General features: G+C 43.3%; 1 protein-coding gene across 1 annotated transcript; it reads right to left on the bottom strand.

Annotated features, from left to right (window-relative positions):
- Positions 1-869: 869 nt before the first annotated feature.
- On the bottom strand, positions 870-12,468 carry LOC128730037 (neuronal growth regulator 1-like). Its single transcript, XM_053823117.1, has 10 exons — positions 12,465-12,468; positions 9,124-9,363; positions 6,380-6,578; positions 6,165-6,303; positions 5,802-5,967; positions 5,395-5,463; positions 4,640-4,890; positions 4,396-4,560; positions 4,011-4,078; positions 870-3,870 (listed from the first exon to the last, which is right to left on the bottom strand). The coding sequence occupies exons 1-10, from the start codon at positions 12,466-12,468 to the stop codon at positions 3,642-3,644; spliced, it is 1,530 nt and encodes a 509-aa protein (XP_053679092.1). The 3' UTR covers positions 870-3,641.
- Between the last annotated feature and the right edge of the window lie 398 nt (positions 12,469-12,866).

Here is a 12,866-nt window from a genome sequence, read left to right on the forward strand (position 1 = left end):
GATATTCTGAAAAAAAAACCCCCTTAAAATGGGTATTCACAGTAATACCGTCCTTGTTTAATACCCTGTAGAATGCGTAGGTGTGAACACGGGTACATAAATTTTCCCTGTGCAGATTGTAAATGTTTGGGTTTGAGGTTTAGGTAAATGTAACCAAATGCAGCTGATAAAGAAAGTGTTACCTGTGACTTAGCAGTTACCCGTATGGCATCAAAAATCCCAAAGAACCATTTCTGTAACAAAATTTGCACGGGTTTAAATTTAAACGAATTTTTAAACATATACAGTTGCGGTGAACCCCTCATATACTATTGAAATCACCTTTCCATCGGCTTTTTTCGATAACTAGGAATAATGATAATTTAAAACGTATTTAAATTTTTGGACAATCTATCATTGGCTTTATCATTTCAGCGTTCACAACAAATTCAATGTCATTGCTGACATTCTAGATTCACTTTTTGATCCATTTGTAGAAAAATGCACATTTGTCATCCTTAATTTTATGAAGGACGTACTCAAATTGATTTCAGTTTTATGGCACACTATTTGTATAGGGTACAAAAGTAGCGCCAAAAAGGCAGGTTGTTTTTTCTGCTCGGTATGTATGTTTTAAAAAGGTGTTCAATGATTCCGATGGGCGGTGTCAAAGTACATCGAATGTCCTTTGTAATGGCGTCTGAGCCTTGTGTTAAGACTGCAATTACATAATTACCATTGTGTGTTTATTGTTGAGTCAAAATTGGTTTGTGAGCATTAGAAATAGTGTAGTGTATTTGTTTTATCAAGGATATATGAGTATGCTATGAGCATTTCAGCATGTTTCGGATGAACATAGTAACAAATCTCTTGGCAGTATATTGACGATGGTTTTATGCTTTGCTTTTATTCCGGTATTCACTAATCCTGTGCAATGCCCCTTCAAGGGTTTGCTTTACCATCCTTCTTATGTGTAATTGATTCCTCTCAACTTCGTTTGCCAAATATCCTTTCTACACTCGAACGTACGTCGAATTCCGTCGCAATTTTATTTCTCCGCTCCGATGAGACATTCATTAATGGTACAGAAATTTGCTCATATTTGGGGTTAGTGTTGCATGTTGTTACTCACTTTAATATATATATTATATCCTTGGGCTAGTTCGATTTTGTTAACGGATTCATGTTTTGTTTCCATGCTTTCGTATATAAATTTATATAACTGTTCCGATCTATCTTTCGTGCTGAATGTAATGCAAAAACATGTAATTCAACGACAGTCCTATCTTGTCGTTTATTAGATTAATCTATAGCACTTTTTTGCGACACGACGTCCATTTGGTCCGTCCATTTCACACTAAAATATTACATTCGATAACATGTAGATGGCGAATTGGTTGTGCCGTAGACAGGAAACTAAAACAAAAAATGCTCATATTGGTTCGACCTTAGTTTTGTTCTACGAATAGTAGTAGTGTTATACGATTAGGAGTGTGTATGTTATTGTTTGGGATCTGCTTTTCGCTAAAACTGTGAATTATTTCTGTTCGATTTACGCTTGAGGAATCCGGAGCTACATTGTCTGTTATTCGATCAACATCTTGCACGGATAAATTTGGTTTTCTCGATCGTTGTTTAGTATCAGGGGTTTTCTCGAACATTTCTTCCGTTCTTTTTATATTTTGCTCTCACATTATTCGGAACCAATGTGTTCATGCAGAAAGGATTTTAACTTTTATCTTTATACAACTGTTTTTTAATTTTGCTTAAACGATTTTTTGGAACGATTTTTTCGCAGACTAAAAACCATATTTGAACAAAAGTAGGCGAGTGTAGCTTATTGTTTTTGAAAAGAGGTGCAAAGTTTGGTTTTTTCATTCGCTGCCAAATAAATTGTATTGATTCACTTTCACAGTTGCCCTTTCTTGTTTCTGCGCACTTACAATCGTTCATGTTTTACATTTGTATCTCATTTTTCTCCTCTATAGTACACTCTTCTTTGCTACTTCGTAAAACTGACTTTCTCTTCCTTCAAAATACTTTACGATAGCTTATAGCACTACGTTATAGGTTAACTAAGTTTAACTTAAGTTTTTAGCGTAGAAGAAATGGTAAACAAATACGGTGGAAAAGGGGTAAAAAAGAATCAAACTTCATCTTGGGGACGCCAGTGGCGCGTGAAGAGGGTGGATATATGCAAAATAAAAAGAGTCCATTAATACTAAACTCACTGGGATCGGGAACGAAAAAAACATTATCGCTACAGTTTCAATGGGACATATACATGGGCATGTAAACATAAGTTTGGGAAAAAAATAATCAACCAATTGTGTAAATGTAACATTGACGGATGTGTGCAAAATTTGATTCGGTGTAGGGGCAGCCCTTCGGGAAGTAGTTCTTTTATTATACGGCCTTTCTTTGATTCTTTCGGTTTGCCAATTCGTTTGCTTTTTTTAAATTGGTTTCAATGTATTATATCGCTACCTGAATCGAATGTTACATTTTACGTTTTTTTCTTTTGAATTTTTCATGATAAACACCGATCGGGGGTATTTAAAAGGCAATTTCGGCTATATTGTTTTGTTTTTCCAGTTGAATTTAAATACAAGTTCGCTTGTTATTATCGCTTGTTCACATTCCTTTGGTTACCGAGCTTTCTAAAACAAAACAACATCGTTTTATATATTTTTATACTGCCCCTCGTTTACCGCTGATAAGAAAAAAAAACAAAGAAAAATCATGTTTGGAAGGGACAGTTGTGCAGTAACACATCGGAAAGGCCATGATGGAAAGCTTTCTTTAAGACAAAGGTAAGAAAAAGGACAGCAAACGGAACGAACGAACTCTAACGTAAACGCGATTTATTTTAAAGATTTATAACCTGGGCGCGGAAAACACGCGACAATTTCGCGCATTTTCGCTGCCCATCTATGCCACGTATACGTGCGCATCCTCATCACGAATGGCATGGCCGGTTGCGTTGCGCGCCACCCTGCGCGAAAACGGGCTAAAGACTGCGTGAAGATTCTTTTGGTTAAACTATCTGGTTTCGTCTCTACCGATTACCCTAACGCTTTGATTTCCTTCTGTACCCAGCGTGAGGGTGTGCTTTTTAATGGTCTGCTTTTCTCGAATTCCGCTTCGAACAGATTTGCCGTGCGAATGAATGTTGCTTTGGAGAAGGGCACCCCATAGGGTTTATCCAGATGAGCGTGAAGGGATGGGTTGTGTTTTATTTTGTTTTATCACTTCTGTGCCGACGTCGGATAGTCGAATAGTTCATCCCTTTCCCTGGGAAGAGTTTTCCTTCCGTGCTCGCTCTCGCACCCACGTCGTACGCTTTGCCGCACAATCATCCACCGAGTTTGGCCTTCGATTTTTCTGCGACGTAGCCCATCAGAATTCACGCTTGTAAATCCTGTTCATGCAAAGGAATACTTTATCGTAAAGGCTTTTTAACGATTTCTTGGTTTTTTGTTGCTTGTTGGAAAGCTTCACGTGTCGATGCGCGTGGGTTCTCGCTTATTTATGCTACTAGTAGAAGCATCCTTCATGCTGCTCTCTTTTCCTCTGGCGCTCTGTTGCTTGCACACATACACTCGACCTACCATCTCATTCATACACCCTCCCTCGGACATTATACCCCGCTATTGAACATATTAATAAACTAGCGACTTAACGAAGGGCACCAACAACAACAGCAGGACACTGGGCAACACCGGAAGTGTCCGGTGGCCGTCGCTAGAACCACCAATGGAGGCAACCTGGATGTTGTCGGGAACCTCGAACTTGTGCGGTAGGCTTTCGGCGCTAGTCCAACCTTCGGTGTTGCGCGCCCGGGCCGTCACGTACCACACACCCTGCGGCAGTCGGATCGATTTGTGAATCCTAGCGAAACGTGGGTAGAAAAAGGACGTGAATGAGGTGCACAATATTTTGTAACTGCCTCCCTCCAAGAACCTAACCAGAGCTTGAGAGGCTTTTCTGCGGAGGGAAAAATGAATTTTGTCGGAAGCGGTTTTACTTACGTCCAGGTGTATCCGTCTTGGTTGTGGTCGTGGCTCGAGTATTCGGCGTTCACGGTCGCGTATTTGGTCTGCCAAAGGAAGAGGGGGTAAATTTAGGACGATAGGTTAAAGGGCGTTTTTAGACGGGTTTGAAAACTTTTGCAACCGACCGGTGCCGGTGGGATGAGATTAATCGGAAGTAGACCATCGGTGCCGACCTTTTGATCTGACGCCAAGGTTGTGTTTGATTGATATAGGAATATGATATTTTTTGGTTAAGATCAATGTGCCTTAAAAAGGCTCAGCATTAATCGATTCTCAAAATATTGACCTTGATTACTTTAAGATATTTATATTGAGGTTTAGGTTATAAGGACGCTAGCATGTTTGTGGATTTTTCACTTACATTTTCGCCTCGGTAGAGCACCTGCATTTCCGTAATCTGCTGAAGACTGTGGACTTTCCACCAGGTGTTCAACAGTCCATTGGAGGAATAGTTAGAGTGGACGAGATGCGCTCCACCCGGTTGCATTCCGATGATCGTTTTGGAAGCCACATCACCTAGGTCGTTCTAGATAAATCGGTTTAAAAATCGGTTGAAAAATCAACTGTATCCCTTCATTGCTTGAGGTGGTGTTTGCGAAGCTTACCTCGATTTTGCAGTAGTACGCCTTCAGATCTTTTTGCTGAACGTTTCTGAGCGTAAGCCGGGTTCGATCGTGATGGTTGTGACGATCGTTCGTGATAATCGTTTGCCCGGCTACAGGTTGCAGTAGCTCATCGTCCCGGAACCACTTGATCTTGCGGGGAGCCGGATTGCTCTCATACAGGCAGACCATCTCGACGTTCTCTCCGATGGCCGTGTTGATGTATCCGGAGTGTTTGTGGATGACTGGACTTCCTGGAAGGAAGCGATATGAGTATGTCGCGTGAGTTTTCAGGTCTTTTCAGTAGAGAGCTATAAAGTTGCTAAATGACTGGGAGGAAGAGCAAGCTCTTCGAACATGCTCAGTTTGTACTGGGTGGATCTTGCCTTGGCCATGTTTTGATTTATTCAATTTCCGCATGCTCGACGATTGGGCTTTATTTGAGGGAGGGTAAACAAGCTATGTGCACGAATGGTAGGTAAAAATACAGCTATTGGAGACCTCTGTTACATACTTTGATAGGAGAACTTCACATTTCATACTACTGACATTCTGACATGTGCAATTAGACTATTTGTGCGGTGTGTTAATAGTAAGAGGAGCAAGGTGGTGCACATTATATAGCGATGATGCTAACTATCACGGGAACTACTTGCTATACGCGGTACTCAAAGTGCATAAGCCTAGCGAAGTGCGAATGGAGCAGGATATCAGCTTTGAAAGCTCTACTACAAAAAACTGTGGCACTAAATGAAGACCTTTATCCAGCGGTGCGGTAACATTAGATGATTCCGCGTCATCGTCCTCCAGCTCTTCCGATGAATCGTCTGCTTGCGAATGATGGTATTTTGAGTTCGTAATGAAGTGCGCCGATGGTGCCCGAGCAGAGTGACGCGCGAAGGCGCGTGGATGAGATGTCGTGATGCGTGATGTGAACAGATATTCGGTACATTAGCGTAATGTTAGAATGAAATGTGTCACGGATTATGGCGTTAGGTTCGATTTGAAAAATTATCCAACTTCGCCCCAACAACCGTGAGTTTGTCTGAACAAAAACTAGATAAGGATCCTTAAGATTTAGGGAGTTTTTTGAAAGTACTTCAAATGTTCCAAGTTCTTAGTAATGTTCGAAGGTTCTTCATGATGGGGATAATTATGAATTTACCTTTCACTACTACCGTCACAGTGCGGGTGACCGGATTACCCATTCCATTCTGAGCCAAGCACTCGTAGTCGCCAGCGTGATTGATTTTCACTTCATGGAATTCCAGGAACTCTTTGCGCAGCACGATACCAATCTGTCGGCTGTACTCTTCATCCAGATGGCGGCCCTGCGTTTGGTGGTGAGAAGGACCTCCATTAATCGTGTGGTGTTAATTGAGGGCGTGGCAATCAACCGTGCCGTGTGGTAGATTAACGCCCGTTAATTCAATAATCGATCGGTTGTTTTATAACTTATGCTTTGCCCAATTAGTGTCGAATCTTGCCATCATATATTATGGCGTTCAATTTTGCGCGGGGTACTTACACGATAAGACCAGGTGGTTTGTGGCGTCGGATGTCCTTTAGCGGAGCAGAAGAGAATGAACTTCCGGTCGCGCTGGTGAACTTCCACCGAATCGTTGATGATTTTGTTACCGTGCATAATGTGAACATCTCGTGGTGGACTGCAAAGGGTCAATTTGGCGATTGATTGGGTGTCCTTTTATCAAATAAAAACCAACATAATGCATGGATACTTACGTCAACAGTTGTAGCTCGATTTTGATAGTCTTGTTGTTTGGCAGCAGTTGGCAGGAGTAGGGGCCCTCGTCCACCAGCTGCACGTTGTCGATCTGAAGTGAGAAATCGGTATTGAGCGTGTACCGAGGATCGGACGTCAACTTCGCCCTGTGTTGGAAGATGGGTTTGTCCTTGTAATACCACAAGATGATGGTTTGGCCTGTTGAGGAAGGATAAATAATATAATGTTGATGTTAGTAAGCTGAATTATATTTGTTTAAATTTGTTGAGTGTGTTGACTGAAATATTTCCAATAATTTCCAATCATGCTAGAATGAGAATCAATGCTCAATCGAATTATCTCTAATTGACTTCGACGGGCTCACACATTTCATTGTGCATGAGTATCAACGCTCGATGGAATTCTCTCTAATTGATTGCGAAGAGTCCACATGTTTCATCCTGGAAATGGAGTTTTTTTCTCTGAATTCCAAATTCCAACATCAAAAAGCATCCAGTCCGAGCGCTAAAGATATCATGGCCTTGCATTCCTTTATGAAATACAAGCTTGCCGACGTCAGCATGCCTTGCGAACTCCGCGTTAACGCAACATGAGAGGTGTGCTGGCTTGAACGGAATGCCTGCCCGAATGAACGATCAACGCACGAGGGAAAGGGAAAAACCATTTGCACTAATGCATTCCGATTCGTTTGATTCGGTGCTGCGCGAATCGCGAAGGAAGTGTAAATAAAATGCACCTGCACATGCAAAATACAGCTGCAAAACACACACCGTCACTTGCAGTATGCCCTCTTGCACCGTTTCACACTGGTCCAGTGAGCACTTTATCGATCCTAGCCGCTAATGAATTGACCGGAGTTAGGAGGTGAATTGCATGTGCAGTCCCCTACTCCTTGTGGGCCAGCGCTAAGGAGAATTTATCGCACCCGAGATGCAATGGAGCAATTAAATTATTCACTAAAGCCCCGTGCTTGGCTTTAGTGAATTCTTGGTTCGCGTACGCTCGAACCAAGCTTAGCAGCTACACGCGTGACGCTTGCTTTCAGATGCAAATCCGACCCGTCGAGGAGTTGGAAAAGCTTGACTTTCGTGATCGATCCGTGATATGCGGGAACACGTGGTGCTTGCAGTGGGTCGTTTGGTTGATCATACTCGTGAAACGGGTATTATAATACGACAGAGCACATGGAGGGTTTGTTTTTCGCTCAGCAAATGAGTCGTGAGTTAATGGGAATTATGCTAACGCGGATCATAAAAATCCGCCTGGTAGCCTTGAATTAAAATTGATCGTTCGCTTGCTGACAAGCTGCAGTGTAACGGAAAAGTAATTGATGTGGAATGATTCGAATAACTAAAACAATGCAATAATGCAGTTAATTAAAACTAATCTGTATAGTTATCAATCCAGCCGCTATGAATGCTTATGAATAAGTTAAATAATTGCAAAAACTTCAAAGATTCATCTTTGTCTGTAGATTTAAAGTTTATGCCTTTTAATTTTGATATAGTTCAAATGAATCGAAATTACTTTCCGACTCACTATCTACAGTCTTTTTGATATTCTTTTTCGAATAATTTGACGTATCTGTTCCTTAACTGTATGAAGATCGTTTCTACATTCATCGTCACGGACTTGTACATGACATGAAAGAGGCAATTTTAATCCTTGATTTATCACGTTGGACTTATACAAAACATGCGAGGATACATTGGAACAAACCTAACCATCCATTAGATTGACTGACAGTCTAAATGTTCACGGCTCCGTTGCATTGCTTGCGGTAGGTCAGTGCAGCACCATGCAGATTGTGCTTTGATGCTAAATTCTTCAAAACCACACCACCATGCCCATCCCGCGGGACGGCTTCCTTAAGCCATCAATCAATCCTTGGCTCCCGTTTGCCTAACCCGAAACATTTGACGGACAAAGCGATCGGTGCAAATCGTTCAAACCGATCCGTAAACCATACTGGGTGGCAACAATGTTTGTACCGTGCAGGGAATGAAAAGGTAGCCAAGGGTCTGCCAGGTGCTGGTAATCGAATGAAATTTATTTCCTATACGCCTCACCGACCAATCAAGCTTTGGCAGGATTCAAACACCCAGTAAACACTCCATCAATGGATTATCGACAAACGGTGGCCCATGGTGGCACACGGACTGGTCAGTTTCTTTGTCTTCGAGAGTGGCAGACGAATCCGATTTCGATTTGCATATTGGCTCGATCGTGGATGCATGTGGCTGCATTGCCGTTGGCAACGTCACCGGTGTGCAATCGCGCGTGAACCGTTGGGAAATGGGATTTCGATTCTGATCCTTTTTTACACCGCTCAATACCCTGGTCACGTTCCGTTCGTTTTATGGATGAGACACGCCCGGTGAAAGGCGGACGAAAGATGAGTTATCCTCATGGGTGTAACGAGGGGATGGTCAAGCGAGCAAACATCCCTGAGCATGAGGGATTTCCCGCACCCCGAAGGAGCCGTTGATGAATGATGGATCGAGTAAACTTTCCGGTTATCGCAGTCGAATCAGCGCAAAGGATTCGTGGTGAGCGTGTGGAATCGTTTCAATACCAGCAGTACTAGAGCAAAGGCAAGAAGCCAGGACGCACAGATTCCAACGAAATCTGTATGCTATAAATTAATAAATTATTTCTCATTAGATTCGAGCAGCCAGATTTTCGATCTATTTTGATGGACACCCTGAAAAAGTGATATTTGGGAGTGTTTTGCCGCGCTTACTTGTTGGATTGCTGACTTCGCACTTGAGTGTGACCTGCTCGCTGGGACGAGCCTTTTCGACGTAGCTTTTCGTTAGCAGATTTGTACCCAGCAGGGCGTTGTCGCTAATCTCCGGTTTCTCCTGCGAGGGCACATCTTCATCGTCGTCGTAGTCCTCGTCGTAGTCATCGGTTGGGCTTTCGACCGCTTCCTGCTTGCTGTGTAACTCCTTGGAAACGCTTATACTAGATTGTGGAAGAGCTGCAATGGGAAGGAAAAAAAAGCAAAAGAAGGGATAAGAAGTGGGGAATTTCGGTGCTTATCCTTGGGACAAACTTGAAACATCTGCATTCGTTTTTGGGCTTGGGTTTTCAAAATTCTTCCCCAAGTCATCACTTTTCATTTTTATATTTATGTTGGCCACTTTCCGCATTAATTGAAGGGCAATCATCGTTCCCGAACATGGGAAAGGTTAATTTTGTTGGAATGCTAGTCGGAATGCTATCGGAGCTCAACCGCGTTCTACTGCCACGCTTAACGGCCCTACTGCTCGTGTCCATTCCGTTCCTCCATTCGGGAGCAGATAAAACGTTTGTGGCACGAATTGGGATGACGTTATACTACACCAATGCCGTAGAAACACGCTTTACGCACAATGTATTTCAATGTTTTCTATCTATTCAAAGGGCAACACTCATACCAACCTGGTATTCGCTTTTCAACCGCATTTGAAACGGCACTAGCAGTAAAGTTATTTATTACTGAACGGGGTCTCGCACCAGGAAAACAATGAGCCAAATATGTGTGGCTACAATTGAGTGTTTATTAGTTTTATGACATTCCTTTCGCTGCGGCACGGTATCGGACATATTTTAACGGTGACATATTGATAAGCGTCATTGTGCCAATGTTTGATGAGTTATGTGGAAATTAATATAGTCGTAAACTGATTGAAATCGGTTCTTTGATCTTTTGGTTGCATCAATTCTGTGATTTATGCTTGCAATGTTCATCAGTGATACCATACATCTTTCTCGTAATACAAAATGAGAAAATGACCACATCGCGCATTCCACTTTGCAAATAGTACTCAAACAACTTATAGAAGGAAGGTCTACAAAGTCATTAGTGCTGTTGCAATCCAATGCTCGAAAAAAGTGCAAAACGAACAGACAGAAAGAGAATAGAAAAATGCGTTCATCATCTTGCGATCTTGGCTATGAGTGCACAATTGGCTTAAATTATGCATTCTTCCATTTCCACTAGCATCCGCTAGATGGTGCTACATATAAATGGACCTCATGTTTTTGATCAAGGAAAATCTAACGTCATTAAAGATGTTATTCACGCTCTCGCGTGTGATTGCTCACTTTGTTTCCGGCGCGATTCCGGCGCACTGTGGATGCTTGTGTGGAGCCAATTTCATTCATAAGCTCGTGGAAAGCACGACACGAATGCGATTTTTATGCTTCATGCCACCCATAAGAGTAGAGAAAAAGTGGCATTCCTCTTTGCTCCCCATTAATTCCAGCGACGTTCGTTTCCTCATTGCGATCGAATTTTTCTGATGCCGCTAATGTGTTAATGTCGCAGATCATTTGCCTAGAGATAGTCGCAAGCGATGGTCCCAATCATAGCGTTTTTTTAACATTCCCTCTCCCTTACTCTTACTCGTGGTGTTCCACTAGTTTGTTTCGTTTTCAACTCCGATCATTAGTAATCGGTTGATTAACATAACCAACGGTGCCTGGTGCTTGTATTGCACGAACACTTGGTGCTTAATCGTGCATGAATGCAGGCGAGAACCGTCCGGCATCACCACGCTGTCACAAACGACGCTTTATATTCCCTTCAAGAGCTTGCCCTCGACAAAAGGTACTTAAGGGTGCACTCGGTGGTTGTGTTCCGCGTGCCTTGCCCTACGGCGTATCGAGCTAGCTTTCATCGCGCTTTCTTCGCGCTGTCAGAAGGGGTCCGAAAACGAAAGTGACAAAACTGGCACAAACGTGTCATTAGAAACAATGCAGAGCCCCTCCGCTAAACAACGGACACCCCATAACGATGGTGGCCTCAAAAGTGACATGGCGATGGCTCCAATTAGGAATAGGGCATGGTTTCGACAGGGGAACGTCGGGAACGACTGGACAAACGATGGCGTAATTTTTGGCGGGCTACGTGCTTTGAGGGCAGCATCCTTTTTTGGCAAGTGTCGATGAAGGTGTGTACAACCAGGGAAACAAGGCGAAAGCCGTCCCATCAGGTGGAGCCACTTTATTTGTTAACCCTTTGGTGTCTGTCGTTGGCTCAAGTTTGCTATCGCGAGTAAATCAAGTTATGCAATTTATCATCGAACTTGAGCCGACACACCGAACTTCCATTGGATTCCATCGCCGTGTCGGGAAGCTGTTCGCTCATAGATGACGTAAGCTTTGGGGCTGAATTCCCGTTTGTTTTTAAAACGTGCTTCAATATCGGAATCGGCGCGCGAATCGAGTCCAACGGTTTCACAGAAATTTGAATTCAACGAAGTTGGACGAAGATTATCAATTTGTCATGTTTCGCTTTTATTCACGGCCGCATGCTGAACCGTTTTGAAATGAGTAAGCAAAACCCCAGGACACCATCGCACTATCGCCAGTGTGAGTCATCAAGATGACTCGCGCGATTCTACGAGGCTCGATCAGAGGCTGAAGATGGGTTTATGTCCGTAATATACTTTCAGCACGCGCCCACCCTCCCCAGAAACTCGCATTCGCATTTTAGGACGTGCGAGACGGGGATTACAGTTGAGAATGCTTCATCACACCGGCGGTTTACAGGCGGCTCACGTTCGTTAATTGTTAACAGCACCAATAGCCTGGCAACTATGGACCACGCGAGTGACACATCCTCGGCAACAAGGACCGGAAGGAAAAAAAAGATATGAAGAAGCCACATGTCACTAATTAAAACCGTGTACCAGCACATGTAATAATCGCCCGTTTATGGAACTCTCCTTAGCTGTCAAAGTGTGCGCACGCCATCGATGGTGGGGCCGATGACGAATCGGTTATCCATTTCACGCTCCACTTGGGTGGAAAAGTTGTGCGAGTGGAATTTTTCGGGCAATGGGCTCATCGAGGAGGAGAATGGCACTGGGAAATCATTTTCGGCCGTGGCGTCAGAAATCTTTCCGTTACACACGCACGCACCTTCCACAACGCAACGGGATCCGAGAGCCGAAACGCGTAACAACACGTATGACAACCGGATCCTTCCACTGTGTCCGGAAACTGGCAGGGGAGGATTGGGAGCTTCTCCCGCTAACAGTTTTTTTTTCTTTCGTTAGCTCCCTGAAGTAGGGCAACCGAGGGCGCGCTCACCCATTTGGCGCCAAACTGGTAAACCGGGGAGGGTGCAAAAGTTTTTCGGCGGGAATGGTTTGACAAATATGAGGAAATTTATCACTCGTTTTCCGATTCCGTTAGATCCCGTTTCTTCTCTCTATTTGTTTCATTTGCTCGTGCTACCTTTGTCGTGGGACGATAGCAAGACCTCCTTTTTTTTCTCGAGAACAATAGGAAAATAGGGTCATTATTCGAGCGGTTGTTTTGTGCGGCACAGCTGGAGGGGGTGAGTTTTGGTTTTTCCACCGGTGGGAGAGGTTTATGGTTATGCTCTGATCGAAGCATGATGATAAGATGGGTTCTTTTTCTCCGAATCGTATGCTAGAGCCATCGCACAATGGAATATCGTAGTGGACAACATTTTAAGCTGCTTGAAAA

This window comes from Anopheles nili, chromosome 2, assembly GCF_943737925.1.
Source record: "Anopheles nili chromosome 2, idAnoNiliSN_F5_01, whole genome shotgun sequence".
Taxonomy (NCBI): domain Eukaryota; kingdom Metazoa; phylum Arthropoda; class Insecta; order Diptera; family Culicidae; genus Anopheles; species Anopheles nili.